At 43.5% G+C, this 24700-nt stretch overlaps 1 protein-coding gene across 5 annotated transcripts in view; it reads right to left on the minus strand.

Moving 5' to 3' along the window:
• Positions 1-24700, minus strand: part of RYR3 (ryanodine receptor 3) — a 557802-nt gene that overhangs the window by 117739 nt on the left and 415363 nt on the right. For 3 of the 5 annotated variants that reach the window (XM_027553457.1, XM_027553455.1, XM_027553454.1), the window contains 6 exons: positions 24441-24544; positions 22532-22667; positions 11196-11376; positions 9653-9764; positions 6916-7036; positions 1368-1537 (listed from right to left, as the gene is read on the minus strand). In XM_027553457.1, the coding sequence (XP_027409258.1) occupies positions 1368-1537; positions 6916-7036; positions 9653-9764; positions 11196-11376; positions 22532-22667; positions 24441-24544 (824 nt within the window). The remainder of the gene's footprint in view (positions 1-1367; positions 1538-6915; positions 7037-9652; positions 9765-11195; positions 11377-22531; positions 22668-24440; positions 24545-24700) is intronic. The other 2 variants (XM_027553458.1, XM_027553456.1) reach the window with 1 other exon arrangement.

The raw sequence follows: 24700 nt of genomic DNA on the forward strand, positions 1-24700 counted from the left end.
ATTTTACAAAACAGCCATATGCCCCTAATGCCTTCACGGATATACCATTTCTTACCTCCATGCCACAGATAGGGATGGAATGCCCATTCAGATTGGGGCTCATACTGCTTTCCACTTCTGGGTGACTCCATCCATTTCTGAGTAACTCGTTCAAGTAGAATTCACCCCAGTTAAGGTACTGGCTAGCTGACCACCCCTCACCGGAGCTCAGACTTCTACTGCTGTTGGACACCAGGTGGTGCCTTTGAGACACTTTACAACTGATCAAGAAGATATGCCACTGGCTCTTTAAAAACAACCCTGAGGGTCCAGTGGTTAAGAATCCACCTTGCAATGCAGAGAACACTGGCTCGATCCCTGGTACAGAAGATAGCACATGCAGTGGAGCAGCTAAGACCATATGCCACAGCTGCTGAGCCTGTGCTCTAACGCCCTCAAGCCACAGCTGCTGAGCCTGTGCTCTAATGCCCTCAAGCCACAGCTGCTGAGCCCACGTGCACCTAGAAGCCTGTGCTCGACAACAAGAGAAGTCACGGCAACAAGAAGCCCGGGTGCCACAACCAGAGAGTCGCCCACATGTGGCAACAAAGACCCAACGCAGCTAGATAAATAAATAAATAATAATACAATTTAAAAACAACCCTAAGCTGGTCAATATTTGTTTTAAAACTTAAGCTGATCTCATTGGTCTTTCCCCCTTAAACCCAGAACTTCTAGTGTTCTCTCTCTCTGCTTCGTCCTGATCTGGAGCACCTGGCATTCTTGTTTTCGAACTCCTGGGCCTCCTGTCTTGATGTCTGTCGATGATGGATTACCCTACCTCACACTTGACTGCCAAATTTGGATTTGTACTTGGCCTGTTACCTTGACCTTGTCATGCCCTGAGCTTCAGACTATCCTTCCTGATGGTCAGTGCATATAACGTAAGAAGTCAGAGTAGGAAGAGTATTTCCAGCCTATCATGCTTGCCAGCCATCCTTCTTCATAAGTGATAGAGCCATGGTTCTCATGTGAGGGTGACTGTCTCCCAGGGTACATCTGGTGAATTGCTTTGGGGGGTGTGCTACTGGTGTGTAGCACCAGCAGAGGGCAGGGATGATTCTAAGCACCCTGCAATGCACGGGATAGCACCACTCCCTGCCACCACCACAGTGCTGAGGAAAGGACACTGCACTGGATGGAGCTCAATTGAATATCTCAGGTCCAGTTCACCTACATTTAAGTCTCTGGACCAGGAAATTCAGATCCTCCGTTTCTTGTTTCTCTATCTTCTCACCCTTTAAAGCAAGCTACTAATATGTGATCAGGGAGTAGATAGAAACTTCACTTCTAATTCCAATAATACTTTTCTCATTTTAACCACTTACTGTATCTAGAGAGGCAGAGGCTCTTAAGTCAGGTAAAAATCCAACTTCCAGCAAGTGGAGCAGAAAAGTTTGATCCTTGATGCCATACACACGGTCCAAGAACAGTACCATGGGCGCCTTGTGGTCAGGGCAGAAGTTGGCTGCCATATCTGGCTCACTGACCGACCCATCTGAAAGAAACACAGAGAATGTCATATTCTCTTTTCTGTCTCCACAGTCTCAAGTGGAACACGGAGCTTGTCTGTCTATGGCTTGTTCTCCTGACAAGAAATAGGAATTTTTGAAATAATACAAGGTGCTAGAGTCAGTTTATATTGGCTTGGAAGAGTTGATTGCTAAAATTTCAGGAATTTAGTGAGCCCGATATTAGATATGTCCATTATTAAAATTATACTTTGTAATTAAGTATATATTTTAAAACATGACAAATATTCAAAGCTTATCACTTCCCAATTATTGTACTATAATCTATATTTGATTTTATTTACATGTATTGTATTTGTATGTTGGAAATTCAGTACAGCAGGGTGCTATGTGAATTCTCTGTCCAACTCTATGCTCAGCGATATCGCATTGGGAGCTTGAGGTTGGTGAGCAAATGCCAGGAGTCAGGGCTTGATTTACTGCTTTGTTCAATGATGGCATAAAAAAGGGAGGGAGAAAAATGTAAGGCAGATTAAATTGAAAAGTATGTCGTGCTTATAAGCATTGCAACCTAAATAGCACAACACTGAGGACATGCTCTTTCAGTATTTAGTGAGTATTATCTGGTTTAGGTGAAATTTAGATCAGGAAATCATCCAAGAATTGTAACCTTATTTTAATAAAAAGGGTCAAAGATAAAGTGAGGAAAATGCCATGAAGCAAAAAAAAAAAAAAAAAAAAAAATTTCTTGACGTGGAGAACAAAAAGGATCTCTAAAGGGGATAAAAAAGAAAAAGTCTTCCTCCTACAGTTTAGTTAAGACCAAAAACTAGAAAAGAGAGCTCCAGAATGATCAAGCTAAAGTCACACCTTATATAAATTCTGTACATCATAAGGCACCCTGAGAGTTGCAAACATTTAGTGCTATCCAGTCCCAAACCTAATTCAGCCCAGGCATCTATGCAGGACTCTGGGAGAGCAAGGAGAGGACTCCTTCCAGACAGGACGCTGCCTGCGTCTCCTCCCCTGAGCACTAGTGGGAACTGTTTATGAACAGGGGAGGCTGAGTTAGAATCTCAAATATCCGGTATACTGTCTAAAAGACAGTACTTTTACGGGATACTAATGAGCGTTCTGTGTTCAAAAAGTTTGGGAAACACTGAGTTCAACATTTATCTTCTTTACCACAAGGTTTCTCAGAGGCTTCATGAAGTTATAAAATGTGATACGTTCAAGAATGACGTCACCAAGATGGGGGGAGTAGGAGACCACAGGCTTGATCTCCCCCAAAGATCAGCTACCCGTGGGCAACACCAGCTTTGGGAGGGCTTTGGAGGGCTTAGGGAGGGCCCCAACAAATAAACTGCGGCAACATTTGCTGTTCAGTCACTCAGCCGTGTCCGACTCTTTGTGACTCCATGGACTGAGGCACACTGGGCTTCCCTGTCCTTCACTATCCCCAGGAGTTTCCTCAAACTCATGCCATTGAGTTGGTGATGCCATCCAACCATCTCGTCCTCTGTTGCCCACGTCTCCTCCTGCCCTCAATCTTTCACATCATCAGGGTCTTTTCCAGTGAACTGGCTCTTTGCATCAGGTGGCCAACATATTGGAGTTTCAGCTTCAGCATCAATCCTTGCAATGAATATAGTGGAATAAAACATCTGAAAGTAAGTGCACAAAAAGGGAGGGAAGGGTGGCTTCATGTTGCCCGCATTCTTCAGGCTGGCCCTGCTCAGTGCCAAGAAGGAAACTCAACTAGAAAGAGTTTCTTTTGCCAGTTACTGAGAGTAGGGTGTATGATTGGTTTCCAGAGCCTTCTGGGGCACTGCATGAAGGGCCAGCTTTGGTTTCACCCTACCCAGAGACTGGCAAAGCTGAGATGCCTAGAGACACCTAGGAACAAGAAAGAAGGGCAGGGGTGACCAGTATCAGCCACACAGTAGGAGATCCTGGTTTTCCAGTGACCTGCCTGCTGAGGACCCAGCAGCTTTTGCCACTGAAGAAACTAAAAGCCAGCACAGCCACCACAAAATCCAGATTTCACAGGATTCTGTCCCATGGGTTTGTGTGTGTTCACAGATGCCCAGTCACCTGACTCTCTCCCCATTGCTCCCCAGGAACAGCCAGAACCCCAAATCTGCACCAGCAGCCAGCCCCGGTCTCTGTGATTGTGCAAGTATGAGACACCATCTAGACTCCTTCAGCTTCAGGGTTACCGCCCCAGCTGTGCACCCGCACACTGCCTGCCCAGCTCCGATTCTGGGCCTTCACTGCTGTACATGCACCAGGTGAGACCCAGCAGGGTCTCCCCAGGTGCCAGTGTACCCACAGCTGGCTCTGGTCTTTGCTGCTGGCCCCGCCCTTGCCACTACATGTGTGTCTGCAGCTGGTCCCTGCAAGCGTGTGTGCCACTGGCCCTGGCCACCACCACCACTGCCTGCCCTGGGCCCTAGCAGCTAGACCTGAAGCACTGCTCAGGGAGCTGACAGCCCTGTCGGTCACGGAGGACCCCAGGCAGCACCGGCCAAGGACCATGCAGTTGTCAATATTGCTGACCCCAGGGGCCCGAGGCAACAAGACATCATGTGCTGTCTGGACCTGAAGTTGCCTTACATTCCTATACCAGAAGAGCCCCACCTGAAGGCGAAGGTCTTTCTTTACCAAAGTCAGTCCGTAGAGTCTGGAAGAGGTGACTGTTTCCTCAAATGCACAATACCTATGCAAGGCTACAGGGCTCATGAAGAACAAGAGAAACATGCTCCACAAAAAGAATACAGTAAATGCCTAGTAACTGAAACCAAACAAACAGCGATGCATGAATTGCCTGACAAAGATTTTTAAATAGTTATTCTAAAGATGCTCAGAGAGCTGCAAGAGAATCCAGATAAACAAATTAATGATATAGAGAAAGCAAGAACAAAAACATGAGTTCAACAAAGTGATAGAACAAAACATTAAAAAAATTAAAAAGAACAGAAAAGAAATATTGGGGCTGAAGAATATAATGACTAAATGGAAAAATTCAATAGAGAGTGTCTTCTGGACCAAGCAGAAGAATCAGTGAACTCAGAGATAAATCATTTGAAATCATTCAGCAAACAGAAAAAAAGAATTAAGAAGGTCTACAGGGTTTAAGGGACACCATTAAGAGAAACAATTTACCTATCACTGGAGTCCAGGAGAAAAGAGGAAGAAAGAAGCAGAAAGCTTAAAGACATAATGACAGAATTTCCCAAACCTGAGGAGATATTTGGACATCTAAGTTTATAAAGCTAATAAGTCACCCTCAAATTTCAATCCCAAACCATCTTCTCGAAGACACATTATAATAAAATTGTCTAAAATCAGAGATGAAGAGAATTTGGATTCCTATCTTACACAAAAGTTTATCACAAAAGTTGACTAGAAATAGATTAAAGACTTAAAATTCCTAGAAAGAAACACAGTGGGTAAGATCCTTGATAGGATCTTGGCAATGATTTTTCTGGATATATGACACCAAAAGTAAAAATCAACAAGTGGACAAATTAAGCTAATGAGTTTTTGCATAGCAAAAGAAACAATCAACAATATGAGAAGGCAACTTACAGAATGCAATAAAATACTTGCAAACCATATATCTAATAAGGAGTTAATACCCAAAATATATAAGGAACTCAAAAACTCAACAACAAAAACAAATGATCTGACTTAAAATGGTCAAGGGATACAAACAGATATTTTCCGAAGACATACAAATGGTCAAGAAATACATGAAGAGATGCTTAACATCACTCACCATCAGGGAAATGCAAATCAAAACCACAAGGACATATCATCTCACACCCAGCAGAAAGATTATTAAAAAAAAAACAAGGGATAAAAAATGTTGGCGAGGATAAGGAGAAAAGGGAACCCTTGTTGTTGGTGGGAATATACATTGTGCAGCCACTATGGAAAAAGTGTCGAGTTTCCCCAAAATCACAAACAGAACAACCAAATGATCCAGCAATCCCACTTCTGGATATATAGCCAAAGGAAACAAAATCAGTATCTTCAAGAGGTATCTGCATCCTTAGGTTGATTGCGGCATTACTCACAATAGCCAACACATAGAAAAAAATAGTCTAAGTGTCCACAGATAGACGGATAGAGAAAATGTGGTCTATACATACATAAGGACACACACAGACACACAGAGAGTAACACTATTTAGCTATCAAAGAAGGAAATCCTGCTGTGTGTAGCAACATGGATGCACCTTGAGGATATAACGCTAAGTGAAATAAGTTAGAGAAAGACAAGTATTGTATGAGCTCACTTATACATTGAACTCATAATAATTGAACTCATAGAAAGTGAGAGTAGACTGATGGTTACTACATGTTGGGGGAAGGAAGGGAAATGGAAGGTGTTGGCCAAAGGGTACAAACTTTCACTTATAAGATGAGTAAGTTTGGGGGAATCTAATGTACAGCGTGGTGACCATAGTTAACAACGCTGTATTGTATACTTGAGAGTTACTTTGAGAGTAGAACTTAAATGTTCTTACCATAACAGCAACAAATGATAACTATGCAAGGTGAAGCATGCATTTACTTACTTTATTTTGATAAACATATCAAATCATCACACTGTATACCTTAAACTTATACAACATTATGTGTCAATTATATCTCAGTAAAGACAGAAAAATGTGATATATCCCAAGGTTTCCCAAACTTATTTGACTCCAAACCCCTTGTTAACATGTACAGCAATTAGCATGCTTTACCAAAATGTCTCGCGGAACACCAGTTTGCAAAACACTGCAGCAGCAGCATGCTATCTTTCCACCTTTTCCACCAGCCAGGAGGGAACTAACTGGATAGCAGATGGAGTGACATGGAGAGCCTCTGTGTTTTGGGGAGAGTATAAGTTTTGTAAGGTTAACACAGACTGATGCCCAATGTCAGAAGAAGCAGTGGAAGAAGACCCTTTATGGTCCATGGCCGTGAGGCGCATAGCACTATGGCCAAGGGAGCCTGAGTCAGACTCTATCCTTCCATTGCCCCAGCTGGCTGCACAGTTTGGGGGCACAGAGGCAAAGGAGATGGGAGGTTTGGAGAGAGCTCTTATTGGTCCCAGTCCATCAGCCTCCCTCCAGACAACTGGAGTTTAGAAGACAGTGAGGTCTCGGCAAGCCATATTTATAGGACATGGTGTAGGGAAGTCTCAACCCAAAGGAGCAGAGGAGATAAGCAGCCAGCTGGAGCTGGGAGGAGAGAACTCCCCACTGCCAGAAAAAGAGCAAGATCCTGTCCCTGTGAAGCCTGCCCTGCAGTAGGAGGCAGGGAGGACCCCTGCACTGCACACAGGGTCCTGCTGCGAGCAGGTGGCCCTGGGGAGGCTGGCAGGACTCAGTCTTCAGCCATTCCCTTACCTTTGTTCAGGGAAGGCAGTTTCAAGGGGATGCTGATGATTCCAACCAAGTCCTCGGTGGGAACCAGGGAGCGCAGGATGGACCTGATCCGGATGGCTTCTCCCTTCCCTGTCTGGATAAGCTGCAAGGTAGGGTTGGAGAGTAAGATAAATGAAGTTCCCATATGCACACTCCACCCCACCTTAAAAGTTTGGGCAGTAAAATTATTCTCCTTGTAGGGGGATGGGTTGGGACACTTTTGTGTCTCCCTAATTGTTCTAGACATGGGTGGCCACAGAAAAAAAGAAGCACTTTCTCTTGATTTTCTAGAAGAGGTGCTACTGAGGGAATAACTCTGGCCAAGGAAGGCAAGTGGATTCCTTTGCTGTGATAGCAACAGCCGTGTAGTCTCCGCAGTGACGGCAGCCTGTTGTTGAGTCTCAGTGTGACTGCAGTCCTGGGAGCTCTAGGTAGCCATGACAAGTGTGGTGACAATGTGGCCATGATTCCAGACCCTGGAATTCTGCTCAATGTAGACATGACTTAGGTGTTTTGCTTTCCTAAAAAAGTTTGATTAATGCTGAGAACAGGGCAACAAGAGGGATATAGATGATGTCAGAGAGAACTTCAGAATCTCAAGGGAGTTATTTGGGAATGGATAGCCTGATTCTTATGGCCACGGTGGGCATGTACACAGCCACATCCTCCTGGATGTGGGGGCAGCAGGCACGCTTCTGGGCACAGGCTCTTAGCTGGCAATGGAAGTGTCATGAGCTCAGGACTGAGCTTACCTAGGAGGTAGCTGGGTGACAATGCTGGGACACAATGCTTGCAGAATCAGAGACAGGGGGACACCTATGTGTGACCCTAGCTGTGAGCACAGCTGTGAGTGATGACTGCATCATCCCTTCCCCTTATTCACACAGGAAGGGCCATGGGAGAAGTATGTGTATGTGTTTATGAGGTTGAATCTGAGGGGCAGTAAGCAAGGAAGAAACTCTCTCCCAGGTGGGGCTCTGAGGGTTTAGCTATCCCATGTGGCCAGTCTTCCTGGGACTAGGCAAACTGTGTAACCTGCTTTGTGAAGAGATGACAGGTGATCAAGGGAACTGACCCCCCACCCTAAGACAGAAGGATGCCTGAGAATTTCCCTAGCTCCCTTTCATTTTCCTTTATTTGTTTAACAGCACAGAAATGGAAAGATTTGCCCATGTGGGTAAGGTGCTAGTTCCACAGTAGGAACTAGAAACTATTACAAGTTAAGAATTCTGATCAGCCTCCCCTTTGAAGATTTAGATTTTCTTTTCTCTACAGTACTTTTCTGGAGAAGGAAATGGCAACCCACTCCAGTATTCTTGCCTAGAAAATCTTATGGACAGAGGAGCCTGGTGGGCTACAGTTTATGGGGTCACAAAAGCACACAGTACTTTTACCCTAGATTCTTCCATACCGGAAGAGTTCCCCTAAACGCTTGTAGATGGATTTCCAAACAGGCTACATTGTTAAGTAGATAATACATGACATACAGGAAGAAAGATAAGAGTTTATGTTTTAATGCAGTATCTTTCAAATTGTAGTCTTGACCAACTAGTGGGTTATAAAATCAGCTAGTGGATTGTCACCAGCATTAAAAAGCATGAAATATATTAGAATAGAGTAGAAACTATTAGAATGCAGTATCCATAGCAAGGATAAGTTTTGTTTCTGGACATATGTATACTAGGTTACAATGTAAATGATATTAATTTTCTCAACAAGTTTGTTTGGAACAAATTGTTACAGAAAAACCCAAGTGATCTTGTTAGCCCACCCCAAATTTCTTACTATGGTTAAAATAATTTTTTTGGTCAAAAGAATTTGAAAGCCACTACTTAAATCAATGCTATCTTTTCATTAGCACTAAATACAACATACCCACTGTTATCTTGGCTGTGACCAAATATATAACCTCATCAATACCAGAAACCACTATTAATATCACCCTCGTCTGCATTGCAAGTACTTTTAGGAGACACTGGCATATAATCCAAATGCAGTGAACACTGTGGAGAGAGCACCTGAGCCCTGAATGAACAAAGTTCTATTACACAGTTACCAAGTACTTTTAAAATAGAAGGAACTATCTTTTCTGTTTTCCTACAAGCAGCAATTATTTCCTCTCTCACTTAATAATGTGAGACTTTATGAGAAATAAGGCCAGTATGTGTCTCCACCCTCAGCAGAGATGAAAAAGGGAAGGTGAAAACACAACTTTGAACACACAAATTCAGTTTGAAACTGAATGTTTGAGAAGACATCTCATAAAAATAGAATCATCTTTTCCAGTATATCTGCAAAGCTTACCGCTGGGAAATAATCAAACATGAATTGTGACTATCTTCCTGATGCCTAACACCATGGTCATCAAGAAAAGATTTTCCATGTGGAGTGTCCTGACAGAGACAACCATGAAATCAAGTTGGTCACATTGTGACCAGGCTGAGGTGCAAGAAAATGTAATTTTTGGAGGCTTCTGAAACAAGAATATGTAGGGTCACAGAGAAATCATACAACACAGAGATTTTCCCAGGAGTCATTCCTCAGAAAACTGTAGAATCAGGTTCCAGAGGCAGAAACTACTTTTGATTTTGGCTAGAAGGAACAGAGAGAAAGGCACATTCACACATGCCAGGGACAGAAGAAGAAATGACCTTCACGACATCTACCATGTTCCTGATTCAAGTCCCTCAAAGCTGCTCTCTGGGCACTTATCACTTACGTGCATCTCAGGAGCACAGCGGCCCAGCAGGTCTATAAGAGCCGAATAAAATGACATGATTGCATTGCCCATGTGCACGATCTCTTCTTCATCTTCATCGTCCTCTGTGCTGCTGAGACAGAAGCGACACAAGGAGCTATAAGGAAGTCATGCAGGTGGCACCATGCTCGAGACACGATATGGAAATACTTTCTCTGCTCACCCTGGGCATCATGCATCCTTTCCACTGGACTCTTTCTCTCCCCCCAGATGTCAATGAGGTGGTTTAACTCAGCAAGCTCAAATGACCCAAATATACTCCCATGAACTTAACTGACATGAGTGGATCATGCAGACTACACTCACTCATGGAGCAGCACCCCCAAAGTGAAAGAAAGTGAAAGTGAAATCTCTCAGTCGTGTCCGACTCTTTGCGACCCCGTGGGCTGTAGCCTACCAGGCTCCTCCATCCATGGGATTTTCCAGGCAAGAATATTGGAGTGGGTTGCTATTTCCTTCTCCAGGGGATCTTCCCCACCCAGGGATTGAAACCGGGTCTCCCACATTGTAGGCAGACGCTTTACTGTCTGAGCCATCAGGGAAGTCCAAAACATCTACCAACCGTTCCATCATTTTCCTGCTAGGCAGACATGGAAAGCACATTGGACAGGAGTCAGGAAGGCCAAGTTCAGGCCCTGGCTCTGATGCTAAGAAGCTATATGACTCTGGGCCTCAGTTTTTCTCAGGTTACATGAGGAAGTTGGGACAGCTTATGTTTTGGGTTCTAATTCTACCAGATCACCTACCAGAAATGATGACCAGAAAAAAAAAAAAAAAGAAAAGAAAAGAAAAAAGAGCCCCTGGCTGGAGTTATATCCCAGGCTAGGCTGAGTTATATCCCTTCTCTAGATTCTGGGGTCTAATTTAGAGGCCGTGATAAAAGGGAAATGGTCACAAGACATAGTGAAAGGAAGGTCACAAGGCCGATAATGTACTAACTATATCTTTAACTGTTAAATTCCAAGATTAGTAGAGCTGTGATTTTTTCACATTCTGCAGCTTTCTTTTTACCCCAGGAATCAAATCAGACACTTTCAGAAGAGGAAGTGGAGGTTGCTCCTTCTTTTTAAAAGTATGAGAGGTATGAGGTGAAACAGTGGGATTCAAAATACTGAAGGGGACAGGCTGGAGTTAGACAGTGACTGGAGCCCGTTGGTCCAGGCCTCTTAGCCTAGATACAGTTTCCTCTGGTGGGGATGCCACAGGGAGGCATGGGGGTGGGGTGTGATGGGGGTTGAGCTTGCGACTTCTGGATTTGCCAACGGACCTGACTGGAGAAGGGGAAACGGAAGGCAGGGAAGATAAGACTGATCATGAAGCTTACCGGGAGAGTCAAGATAACAAGCTCACAAAGTGATCTAAGCTGTTTGAGCAACAGCTGTAAGGAGCCTGTGCTTCTTCTACCAGAGAGAGGTTATTGACACTTGCTTTATCATGCATGTACTGAGAATATTGGGGAGCTCACCAACCATACGGAGGCGGGAAGGCAATTCTATTCACTTACACTTCCCTCTTGTAGCCCTGTGAGGGGAGGTCGAGGGCTGGGTTCTCAGAGATCTTAATGGCGCCTTGCATGGCTGCCAACAGACCGTTTCCTCCTTCACCCCGCAGGGCGGGGCCGAAGCACTCGGGGCGTCTGATGAGCAGCTTGACCACGACACTAGCATTTTCTTCCACACTTTCACCTAAGGGAAAGAGGCATTTTTACCATCTCGCTGGAGGGGACAACCTCAGAACTGATTTCATTTTTTTGGCCATGCCATGTGACTTACAGGACCTTAGCTTCCCGACCAAGAATTGAACCTGTGTTCCCTGCAGTGAAAGCGTGGAGTCCTAATTACTGGACTGCTGACAAAGTTGCCCAGAATTGATTTCTAGTTGATAAGGCTGGAAGAACAGTTTTGGTTTAGCTTGTCACATACTCTTAAGATTAGTAGCTAATACTGATGCAGAGGAAGCTTTGATAAATTAGGTCAGAATCTATTTATCTGAAGTAGTACAATTAACCAGTATTAGAACAGAGTCTTGCTTCTCAGTTCAGGATTTTATGCCATTCACATTATTTCAGTATATTTAGGTCCTCAGAGGGCAAGAAATAGACTACTGCATCTACCATGGATTACTGATTAATTCACAAGTGACTTAGAGAAAGAGGACCTTTATGTCTTTATTAACTCCCTTGGGGTGCTTATTAGGTATTTCCTTGCTTCCTTGAGATGAGGTAATAGGGTAACTCAAGCTGGTGTGTTTCAGTTAGCATCTGGAGAGGTGACGTGCCTCAGCTGTTCTCTCTGGGGCGTGTCTCTCTTGGGGATGACAATGTTAGTCGCTCAGTTCTGTCTGACTCTTTGCGACCCCATGGTCTGTAGCTTTCCAGGTTCCTCTGTATCATGGGATTTTCCAGGCAAGAATACTGGAGTGGGTCGCCATTTCCTTCTCCAGGGGATCTCCCCAACCCAGGGATCCAACCCGAGTCTCCCGCATTGCAGACAGATTCTTAACTGTCTGGGCCACCAGGGAAACTCTCGGGGATGGACCTCAGGGCATTTCTGAAATCATTTATCTGGGTAAGAATCTACTTGGTAAAGTTGTCTTAGTTATTCTTAGAATTGCTCTGTGGGGAGCTAAAGACTGGATGACTGGGTTTGCTGGTATTTCTGTTTGGAAGAAACCGTAGATAACCAAGACAGGGTATCACTTCCCAAAGAAGTGATTAAGCAGTGAACTGCCACATGTAGACAGGGATCGCCAATGCTTCTCAGAGTCAGTTTTAAAATCCAAAGTAGTTTTACAGCTTGTTCAAACAATTTCATGAGACATACTTTCTGTCTCAGTGTCTCATACAAAATCTTAACTTGCGTCTGAGAATTCACCCCTGGGCCAAACCTCAAAGACAAGGCTTTTTGACACTGTGTACTGGATGAAACCTGAAGAAAAATATTTTTATAAAGTTACTAGATATTATTGGAGGATTCAATTCTATAATAGAGGTTGCATCTTGATACGCTGTTGTATTAATTATTTATCCTTGCATTAAAAATTATCTTCAATCTTAACAGGCTAAGACTAACTATTATCTCATAGTTTTTTGTAGTTCAGGAATTTGGGAGTGACTAAGCGAGGCAGCCCTGGCTCGGGATCTCCCATGAGGCTGCAATAAAACTGTCAGCCAGGGCCGCCGTCTTCTGAAGGCCTGACTGGACGTGGAGTATCAGCTTCCGTGCTTACTCACATGGCTGTGAGCAGGAGGCTTCAGCTCCTCACCGTGAGACCTCTTGATAGGGCTGTTTGAGTGTTCTCATGACATGCCAGCTGGCTTCCCACAGAACAAAGGATCCAAGACAGCGCGTCAGGGAGAAGCCGCGACACCTCTTACAACCTTGTCACATACTGTCACTTCTACTATATCCTATCCATGAGAAGTGGTTCACTGAATCCAGCTCGCACTCAAAGGCAGAAGAAGTAGGCTCCGTCTTTTGGAGGGAGGTACAAGGAAGAATTTAGAGATGTATTTTAAAACTATCACAAGAGTTTAAGTTCTGTGTAATGAACATTTTTATGAATCAACTTACAATGGCGCATTAGAATGGAAACCTATAAAGCTTGGCTTTTCCTCTAGATTTTTAGCAAATCCCTGTGTGAGTAGGCACACTGCACCAGCTCACCAAGTCTCATTTGTCCTGTTGAGATACTCGTGCCTCTTCTAGTTTTAGGGTGAGTCCATTACTCTTACTCATGTGCAGAGATTTCTTCCATCACGTCCACAGCATTAGAAGGGCTGAGCTTGCTTCCAAATACTTGAAATTAACTTGGTCCCACTCAAACTCACATGTGAACACACTGCTGTGTCTCACAGCCCTGGACAGTCTACCAGTATTCCTGGTCTAAGCGTGGCCTGCTGACATCCTTTCTTATCACTTGACCTTCTACACCACAGGTAAAATCCAAGATTGTTAAGTTTACACCAACATAAGTTTTAGAACCGTGTAATTAGATTCAGAATAGAGTTTCATTAAACTGAATTTATACAGCCCATCAGCATGCATTCACTATTTTATAGCTCAAGCCTTCAAGAAGAGACTACATTTTTTTGTAAAGAAGTTTTTCTTCAAGTTTCATCTAATATAGTATCAAAACAGCATTTGTTTTTAACTAAACCAGAATCCACGTGAAGAAAATTCTCAGGAGATGCTGAAAGGGTAAAATAGTCACAATAATGATATGGTGGAAAGAATCAGGAAGGAAAGGAACCCAAGGGGAGGTTGACATTGTACTGTTTACAGAGGAGTTCAGATAAAAAAGTGATGCTAGTTCTCAGGACATGTTTTCCATGAGGTCAACCTAGCATTTATACACGATAGAGATTATTCACAGAGGGATACTTAAAGAAAAGCACCAGGAGAATCAGTATATTTGAAAGCAAGTATTTTTAGTTATAGATGTAACCCACAGTTGACGACTTTAAAATATTGTTGGCCTTCAACACCTATCAGGTAGCACATATATCTACACTCCCAGTTGTCATTTCCTATTACAAGAATAATGAAGCTAAAACTTTGACATTTTAAGTGTCAAAAATGGAGGAAAAAATTCAACCCTATTAGTCAAGCTTATTTAAACACTGTGCTCAGATTCTCTCAGTTCTCAGAATGGAAACACTTATGGGTCAACCCTTGTCTTAACCAGTATGCTGAAATTAACTTTGTTCTTTCCAAAGTGATCAGTGTCATGAAGCTTGATGGAACGTGGACCACAGTGTCCAAAAGGATTTGAAGAATTAAGACTGTGAGTTCTGTATTGAGTTTACTATTGAAATTCATTTGCCAAGGTAGCCTTATTTTATCTGAATCTTATGTCTTCAGTTCAGTTGCTCAGTCGTGTCTGACTCTTTGTCTGAGAGACCCCATGGACTGCAGCATGCCAGGCTTCCCTGTCCATCACCAACTCCTGGAGCTTGCTCAAACTCATGCCCATCAAGTCAGTGATGCCATCCAACCATCGCATCCTCTGTCGTCCATTTCTCCTCCCACCTTCAATCTTTCCCAGCATCAGGGTCTTTTCCGATAAGTCAGTTCTTCGCATCAGATGGCCAAAGTATTGGAGTTTCAGCTTTAGCATCAGTCCTTCCAATGAATATCAGGACTGATTTCCTTTAGGATGGACTGGTTGGATCTCCTTGCAGTCCAAGGGACTCTCAAGAGTCTTCTCCAACACCACACTTAAAAAGCATCAATTCTTCAACACTCAGCTTTTTTTATAGACCAACTCTCGTATCTATAAATGACTATTGGGAAAACCGTAGCTTTGACTAGATGGACTTTCGTTGGCAAAGTAATATCTCTGCTTCTTAATATGCTGTCTAGGTTGGTAATAGCTTTTCTTCCAAGGAGCAAGCATCTTTTAATTTCATGGCTTCAGTCATCATCTGCACTGATTTTGGAGCCCCCCAAAATAAAGTCTCTCACTGTTTCCATTATTTCCTCATCAATTTGCCATGAAGTGATGGGACCAGATGCCACATCTAAGCTAATTAGGTTGGCTGGTACAATGGATCCAGGAAGCTATAGCTTGATCACTGGATATTGGTCATCTGTGGGGGATGCAGAGAGCACTCTGCAAGAGGAATGAAGTGCAACCATTGATGCTAATTGGAGAGGGGACCAAGGAAAAGGATTTCTGAAGGTTTTGCAAGGTAGAAAGGTTGGTCTGATTAGAAGAGAAGAGAACAGTCTCTTCTAATTACCTGTAGCTCAGTAAGCTGGGCTGCCAACCAAATCCCAAGGGAGAAGGGGAATACTGATCTTGAAGGCATTTTTCAAGGGAAAGAGAGATCTGAGGTAAACTAGTTTTGCCCAAGGGCTTACAACAGTGTTTTTGCTGGAGTTCCAAATGAATAATAAGCTTAATAATGGTGCACATTCACAGAGCTTCTCTTCAAAGTCTCTCAACACTGCCTTCATATTACCACCTTGTTTTCAATGTTCCTGAGAAGTTAGATGGAAATGGAATGATTCTCTCCATTTTAATCTTAAGCAGTCATTCTCATCACAGGAATGATTAACAAGAATATCATGATTGCCCATTGCTTTTCTTACTGTCTGTATTCTAACCACAATTCCTATTTTAAGTTCTTTTGCTTGGAATGCTCTCTTCTTTTCCATTCCTTTGACATAAAACCTTGACCTATGCAATTCCATTTTGCCCTTGAGGATCAGCTTAAACTTGAAAGTTCCATAGGATGTAACCCTCCAAAACGCCCCATCTTCTTTCTTAAAGCATTGTACACAAGTGTAATTAATGAATGTTTTGGTATCTGTATTTTTCATACTAGACTGTATATTTAATGAGAACATTGTCCATGTCTGAATTACCTAACCTTGTACGCTCAAGCCTCTTGTTAATGTCATTTACAGGCTTGAAAGGATCAAATGGAATGCTGAGGGTGATTATCCATCACTGCATTACCAATGCAATTATCAGCTGTTGTTTGCAAGAACCGAGGCTGTCCATTTCCTAGGATTATAAATCTGACAACAAGAACAAAATCTTAGACATTTTAATCTTAACCATCCCCAGTCATCAATACCAATCACAATGAAGAGTGGTTATTACATTTTTTATGACTCTAAAGACATGAATACAGAACCAGCTGATTCTTTTAAGCATCTGTACCTACTATGCCCTTCAAAGCTAACATGCTAAATTTGTATTCTTGATCCTAAAAGACCTTTTTTTCAGCATTATTGAGATATAAATGTCATACCCTAAAAGGTTTCTGGCTCCCAGCTCAGCGCCTCTCAGTATGCTCTCCCCTGACTACTCTGTTACACTAGGTCCGTTTCTTTCCTCAGGATGTTGTTCAACATCTGCCTTCTTCCCCAGGCATTCCTTTATTCCAAGATTCCAACAAGCACCATCATTTTTGGCCTGCCCACAGCCACATATGTCACTATGGAGGTGGGTACAGTTGAGTTTTTTAGTACGTATATAATGATTTTTATCATTTTGCTTCAGTTTGCTCTGTTTGCTGCTTTGACTTTCAGTGACTTCAGGGTAGAGCTTCTCATGCATGTCTCCTGTCACTTCTCACAGCCCCTCATGCACTCTTCACATGTCACACGACGGACGTCCGAGTTATGATCAAGCTGCCTAGGGAAACAGATTCAGTAAAGCTGGACACATCGTGTTTTCAGATAAGTTTGCAGCCTGAGGAAGACACACTAAAATGCTCCAAGGACTCTACGGAGGCACAGATTTACTTTCCCCCTTCTTTTTCTTCTTTGTTTTTGGACTGTGCCACATGGTCTGTGGGATCTTAGTTTCCTGACCAAGGACTGCGCCTGGACCCTCAGCAATGAAGGCACCAAGTCCCAACCACTGGGCTGCCAGGGAATTCCCCTTCCTCTTGTGGATCTGTAAGGAATCTTTTCCTACTTGGTATCTACCTTAGGAAGGGATTAATCACACACCCAGACACACCTGTGTCTAGACAGGCTATAAAGTTTGTAATTGCTGGGTTAATAGAAACCTCTCAACTTTAGTCCTCCCAGAGTTAAACACAACCCAAGGTTTCCCAGCAAGCTAATAAAAATAAAGTGGAGAAAATTATATGCTTTAAGAAGTTCTCTTAAAAACAAATCTCGTTTAAGAAGATTTAACACCAACATTAAGAGAAACTACTAAAATAATGTTAGAAAAGAATTTTCTAATTCTATTATTTTGATATAGCAAGAGCTTTTGATTTGGCTTAAAAAAATTTTTTTTTAAACAAACACTAGCACCAAACAGAAATTAAACAATTCCAATTTTTGATCAACTCAAAGGAGAAAATGCTGTTTCTCCTTGTTCATTAGGGAGACACTGTTTACAAGACAATGCTATATAATGGTTTGAGTGGAGTTTGGCCTCTGGAGCCAAACTGTTCTGGTTCAAATCCTCACAAATGTCTACTAGCTGTGTGATTCTGGCAAAGGTACTTATTAATGGCTCTAAGCATCAAGGTGTTTATCCATAAAATGATGACAATAACTATATCTAACTCACTGGGTTGTTATATAAATGAACCAGTTTGCACATATGAATCCCGCTCTCTTCTATGTTCTCCCCTGGACAGTCTGTTCTTACCATTTCAACTGCGGGTGACCTGCAGGCCCAATTGGTCCCAATCTGTTGCCTGATTGATCTCTATTCTATAGCCTCAATTTGGGGCATCTCCATCTGGGAGGTCACACACTGCAAAATTACTCCCCAAAACACACAAGCCCATGACCCTCCATCTCCATCCACTTTGTCCTTCTGACCACCCTTACTTCTTTTCTCCCTTAGATCTCTAAGCTCTAAAGTGACCTGTTTTTTTCCTTATGTCAACATACCCAGGACCCAGCCATTATAATCCTCACCACCAGTGAGTCCTATAAATTCTGCCTCTATTATTTATTTCACATGGATCTCCTCTATCCCATTCCCATCACCGCCATTACAATTCAGAAACTCATTATCCTAACCTGGGCACAGAAGTTCCCAGTGGTTGCCAGTCTTTCTTCTGATGAAAAGGTTTCCCAGTTCTCTGCACACTGAATCAAGACTAAACTCTTCAGCTTGGCACTTCAATTCTCCCCATCAGAGCTGCCTGCCTACCTTTTACACCTTGTCTCTTAGCACTGTCATCTATGCATCTATCCTCCAAGACCAGCTGATCACTGTGTTTCCTCAGCACACGTGCTTTAGCCCTCACGCCACTGCTCAACTGGCTCCTTTCCTGTATCTTAGCATCTGGAAATTGGATCCTTCAAAGCTCATCACAAATACTACCTCCCCAAGAGGCCTTTTCTGACCTCAACAGGATGTAAGTGTCCCCTCATGAAACCCACTAGTACTCTGTCCCTAACTTACTCTACTCCTTATCATAGTGACCTGTCCATGTCTGTTCCCCTTAGTAGACTGTCAATTCTTTCAAAGCAGAAGCTAATAATCTTTGCCAAAACCAAATGTGACCTTCACATGATAAGAGACATAATAAAGGTTAAAGTGCACATAGCTTCCTACTGATGGTCTAATAGATTTTCAGGAGTTTACTGCGTTATGAAATTGTACTGTAGAGTATATTAAAAAGGCATAAAACAATCTGAAAGCAAAGAGGGTGGACCGAACATATTCAGAGTTTAGTTGAATATGGTTATACCACATAAGCAAAAGCAAGTGTTGGAATTCGGCCATCCAGGTAAGAAAACAGCCAGTGGATTCCTCAACCTTCATAACCCAAGTAGACAGTCCCACTAATTGACTCATAAAACCCTTGATCTTCCTGTGAAGTTGGCCGAGACGAATAAATGGGTCTTTCCTGGATCTGGTATGTATCATACAGTCTATTTATAGAATTTGGTGGCCCCACACAATTGCACACGCTAGTAAAGTAATCCTCAAAATTCTCCAAGCCAGGCTTCAGCAATACATGAACCGTGAACTTCCTGATGTTCAAGCTGGTTTTAGAAAAGGCAGAAGAACCAGAGATTAATTTGCCAACATCCGATGGATCATGGAAAAAGCAAGAAAGTTCCAGAAAAACATCTATTTCTGTTTTATTGACTATGCCAAAGCCTTTGACTGTGTGGATCACAATAAACTGTGGGAAATTCTGAAAGAGATGGGAATACCAGACCACCTGACCTGCCTCTTGAGAAATCTGTATGCAGGTCAGGAAGCAACTGTTAGAACTGGACATGGAACAACAGACTGGTTCCAAATAGGAAAAGGAGTAAGTCAAGGCTGTATATTGTCACCCTGCTTATTTAACTTATATGCAGAGTACATCATGAGAAACATTGGACTGGAAGAAACACAGGCTGGAATCAAGATTGCTGGGAGAAATATCAATAACCTCAGATATGCAGATGACACCACCCTTATGGCAGAAAGTGAAGAGGAATGAAAAAGCCTCTTGATGAAAGTGAAAGTGGAGAGTGAAAAAGTTGGCTAAAAGCTCAATATTCAGAAAACGAAGATTATGGCATCTGGTCCCATCACTTCATGGGAAATAGATGGGGAAACAGTGGAAACAGTGTCAGACTTTATTTTTGGGGGGCTCCAAAATCACTGCAGATGGTGACTGCAGCCATGGAATTAAAAGACGCTTACTCCTTAGAAGGAAAGTTATGACCAACCTAGATAGCATATTGAAAAGCAGAGACATTACTTTGCCAACAAAGGTTCGTCTAGTCAAGGCTATGGTTTTTCCAGTAGTCATGTATGGATGTGAGAGTTGGACTGTGAATAAAACTGAGCACCAAAGAATTGATGCTTTTGAACTGTGGTGTTGGAGAAGACTCTTGAGAGTCCCTTGGACTGCAAGGAGATCCAACCAGTCCATCCTAAAGGAGACCAGTCCTGAGTATTCATTGGAAGGACTGATGTTGAAGCTGAAACTCCAGTCCTTTGGCCACCTCATGCGAAGAGTTGACTCATTGGAAAAGACTCTGATGCTAGGAGGGATTGGGGGCAGGAGGAAAAGGGGACGACAGAAGATGAGATGGCTGGATGGCATCACTGACTCGATGGACATGAGTCTGAGTGAACTCCAGGAGTTGGTAATGGACAGGGAGGCCTGGTGTGCTGCGATGTATGGGGTCGCAAAGAGTCGGACATGACTGAGTGACTGAACTAAACTGAACTGAACTGATGAATCTTTAAAATCAACTCAAAATCCCCTTTATTACCACGATAACTCTGCATTAATTTGGGATATTCAATCATCTGGACTAGAAGTAAGACAGGCTATCAGAGGATATTCTGAAACTGGCCGCAGAGGAAGAAAATGGTAGTTTAGCAATGCTGATGATGAAGACATAGTAGGTATGGAACATGCAGAGGGAAGCAGAAAACCCAAATCCCTGAAAACTTGTCTGGACAAGCCCTAGGGGGACAAAAGACAAACATCTCAAGGTCTGTGACCAAGTCAAGAAAGGGAAAAAACCGGGATACTGGAAACCATTCAAATATTAAGAACAGAATGCATCATGATGTAGGAAAATAAGCAGGGGGTTGGGGAGAAGGAGACAAGAAGAGCACATGGCAAGACAATGACCGTGTGATACCAATACATTTTTAGGTGAATTCTCATAGAACAATCGGCATGACTGCTTATTAGCTGAAATCCCTCTCTGCAATCATTTAACTAGCGCAGCTAGGTTTGTTAGCCAGAAACTCCAAAATGGGAAAAGGGAGAAAGACTGTAACTATAATGTAAATACAAGTAAGCTAGTATTACTATCATAACACAATTTTGGAGACAAGGTACAGTTTTAAGAAACTACTCATTTTATGCAATATTCAGCATATTCAGTTCAGTTCAGTCGCTCAGTCATGTCTGACTCTTTGTGACCCCATGAATTACAGCATACCAGGCCTCCCTGTCGATCACCAACTCCTGGAGTTCACCCAAACTCATGTCCATTGAGTCGGTGATGCCATCCAGCCATCTCATCCTCTGTTGTCCCTTTCTTCTCCTGCCCCCAATCCCTCCTAGCATCAGAGTCTTTTCCAATGAGTCAACTCTTCGCATGAGGTGGCCAAAGTACTGGAGTTTCAGCTTTAGCATCATTCCTTCCAAAGAACACCCAGGACTGATTTCCTTTAGAATGGACTGGTTGGATCTCCTTGCAGTCCAAGGGACTCTCAAGAGTCTTCTCCAATACCAGTTCAAAAGCATCAATTCTTTGGTGCTCAGCTTTCTTCACAGTTCAACTCTCACATCCATACATGACCACTGGAAAAACCATAGCCTTGACTAGATGGACCTTTGTTGGCAAAGTAACATCTCTGCTTTTGAATATGCTATCGAGGTTGGTCATAACTTCTAAGGAGTAAGCGTCTTTCAATTTCATGGCTGCAATCACCATCTGCAGTGATTTTGGAGCCCCCCAAAATAAAGTCTGACACTGTTTCCACTGTTTCCTCATCTATTTCCCATGAAGTGATGGGACCAGATGCCATGTGAATGTTGAGCTTTAAGCCAACTTTTTCACTCTGAATGCCTGATGAACTATGGAATGAGGTTCATGACATTGTACAAGAGACAGGGATCAAGACCATCCCCACGGAAAAGAAATGCAAAAAAGCAAGATGGCTGTCTGGGGAGGCCTTACAAATAGCTGTGAAAAGAAGAGAAGTGAAAAGCAAAGGAGAAAAGGAAAGATATAAGCATCTGAATGCAGAGTTCCAAAGAATAGCAAGGAGATATTAAGAAAGCCTTCCTCAGTGATCAATTCAGCATATTAAACTAGTAGAAATGCAAAGTTTGTGTCAACTTGGAATTCAGTATAAATGAGAGGTGGTTTGCATTAAGAAGAAGAATATTTAGGGTTTCTTTTGCAATTCTTTATTTTTTTTTCCCTACTGGGAGTTTAGTTACCTTTAACAGCTATCAGCTCTTCCATGTTTTTATTCATTCATCCATCCATCCAATCATCCATTCATCCATCCAACCATTCATTCATCCATTCAAAACTCTAAGAATCTAGATACACACTTGCATTTAATTCTGGGAAACAAAGATATTAACAAGCGCCCTCTTTTAGAAGAAGAGGTACGAAGAGGTGACAAGCCCAGGCCGATGTAGTGAGCTCCTTGTAGGCTCTGGTCCTAGCATTCAGGACTCTCTCCACTGGATTCCACTCTTGATCCTTGTCTAGCCTGATTGTCCTAGAGGTTTTTCTATCAGCTGCCACCTACCTATACAATCTACCGTGTTTATGGATAGGAAGCAGTGCAAAGAATTTCCTTTTCCTAGTACGCACTGTGATTGTGCCATCCTAGGTCTGAAAGGCATGGGAAACTGAGACTCACTGTTCACGAAGACGGCAAACCTCAGGAAGGACAGGTAGCGCTCCCCTTCAATGGGGTTCCAGCCGACATCAGGGTATCCTTTGGCTAGAAGCATGGGGCAGCTCTGTAGGCCACAGCCTGCCAAGTAGGTCACCACCTGCCAAGAACAAAAGTTAAGTGAGTTTTTTTTTTTTTTTTTAATGTAAGTTTTTTATATAGTTGGTAAGGCATGCACAATTCTGGGAACTGAAGGGCTTTCCTTTCTCTAGAAGCTGGAGACAGCCCACTACTTTCCAAGTAAATAATTTAGCAGATTTGAAATTGGAACCTTCTACTCATTTTTGTTTCCAAGCAATTGACAAGACTGATGATCACTGCTATGTAGATATAAGCCATATGCTATGATTTCCCGGTTCTGGCAAGAGGGACATGGCATTTAAATGTAGGCCTAACTAAGGTGCCCCGGGGGAGACGACGGTGGATGCAGGCTGGGCCTGTTCATTTGACCATGGGCTTTCAAAACCAAAATGTTCAGTCACTGGTTGACTGGGTAGGCCCTCCTTCTTCTCTACAGACTTCCCCGGGTACCCTCTCTCTCCTCTCCCTCCCTCCTGGTCTCCCTTCCGAGGGAGACTCAGGGTCCCGGATAAGCAGTTATCATGTGAACAGGTGAATGTGGCTGAGGGTGGGCTGCTGAGCATGGCATCCTGGGGCACTATCTTATCGTGTGAGAATCACTACCTAACTTTAAATACAGGTGTCAGTTAGCATCATATCACCTAAATGAAAGCTGAGATATTTATTGCCGTTTAAATGGATGAATAGCCAAGTCTGACTAAACTCTGTCCCCTCAGAGACAGAGGCCAGGAATGCCCAGGACATTCACATAACAGCAATCACGTAACTTGCTGCTGGGTGCACAGCTCCTGAGTTCATGTGTGTATGGGGTGGGGCGGGGTTTGTCTTGTTTCTGTTCCAATCACTTCTTACTAAAACCAGGACGTGTTCCAGAACATAAAAAACTGTGTCATGTTTCTCCGCTGCTTGAAGCCCTCCAGCAGTTTCTGTGGCTTGAGGCTCTAGAGTGAGGTCCCACAACATCACAGGTAACAGAACAGCCTCTAGAGCCCAGAGCTTTCGACCCTGGCTCTGACACTTGAACCCGATGACTCCGAGGATGTTGCCTCATCTCTCTATGCCTCAGTTTCCTCTCCTATAACTAGGGCAATGATAAAAAGGCTTGTCCTAAGGATCACGTGACTTAATTCTGAGTGGGGCCTGGCACACAGTGATTCCACAGATGTATGGATCTCTGCGGTTTGCAGCAATGGCAGCATAAGGTCCGTTCATTTCTGTTTCTCCTCCCTTCTCAGCACTTCCCACAAGCTTCAGGGCTCTGGTCACAGCCAGCTTTCTGAAGTTCAAGCACACCATGCTCTCTTCTCTGAAATTCAAACATTCCTGGCACATGTTTGTCTTCAACATGACTGAGTAGCTTCTGCCCACCCTCAGGGTCACCTCTTTGCTGAGAGCCCTTCCCGATCCCCTTGTTGGGGGCAGATGCCCATTCCTAGCTGCTCCCAAACCCACCACACAGTGGACAGCCCTTTCCTTGTCCCCCTCCTCCTGACTAGACGGCTCCCCTCCAAGCTGAGAAAGTGCATTGTCAGTCTCGTCAGCTGTCCAGTCAAGGAAACAGTGAAGACGGGATAGAAAGAAGGTGAAGGTGTCTGTGGAGCTGGCAAGTCCTATTCACAGGAGATGCTGTGGTCCTAATTATCACACGGCTCCCAGGACTCATATCCCGCCACACTTTCCTTACACGCTGAAGAGGTTCTGATGGAGGCTCAGCCTTTGGTCTGCTTTTCCTTGGCTTGGCTGTGCTATAAGCAGGGGAGAGCAAGCACAGCACCTCCCCAAGGCCAGTTACCTTCTCGAGGTCTGGCTCCTCTAAGCCCAGCGCTAACTCATTGTTGTCCATCACAGAGGAAGCGGCCACATCCAGTGGGGTGGATCCTCTCATGGAGGGGGAAGCTGAGGAAGAAGGAGAGAAGGGGAGAGAGGGAGAAAGAGGCCACCCGGCGCTGAGCTGAGGTTGCAGTGTGCAGTAATGGCCAGGAGAGGTCAGCAAACACAAAATCTGGACACATCGTTGTCCTCAAGGGGGGGCTGCCTGCCCAATTCAAGAGC

This window comes from Bos indicus x Bos taurus, chromosome 10 (assembly GCF_003369695.1).
Source record: "Bos indicus x Bos taurus breed Angus x Brahman F1 hybrid chromosome 10, Bos_hybrid_MaternalHap_v2.0, whole genome shotgun sequence".
NCBI classification, from domain to species: Eukaryota; Metazoa; Chordata; class Mammalia; order Artiodactyla; family Bovidae; genus Bos; species Bos indicus x Bos taurus.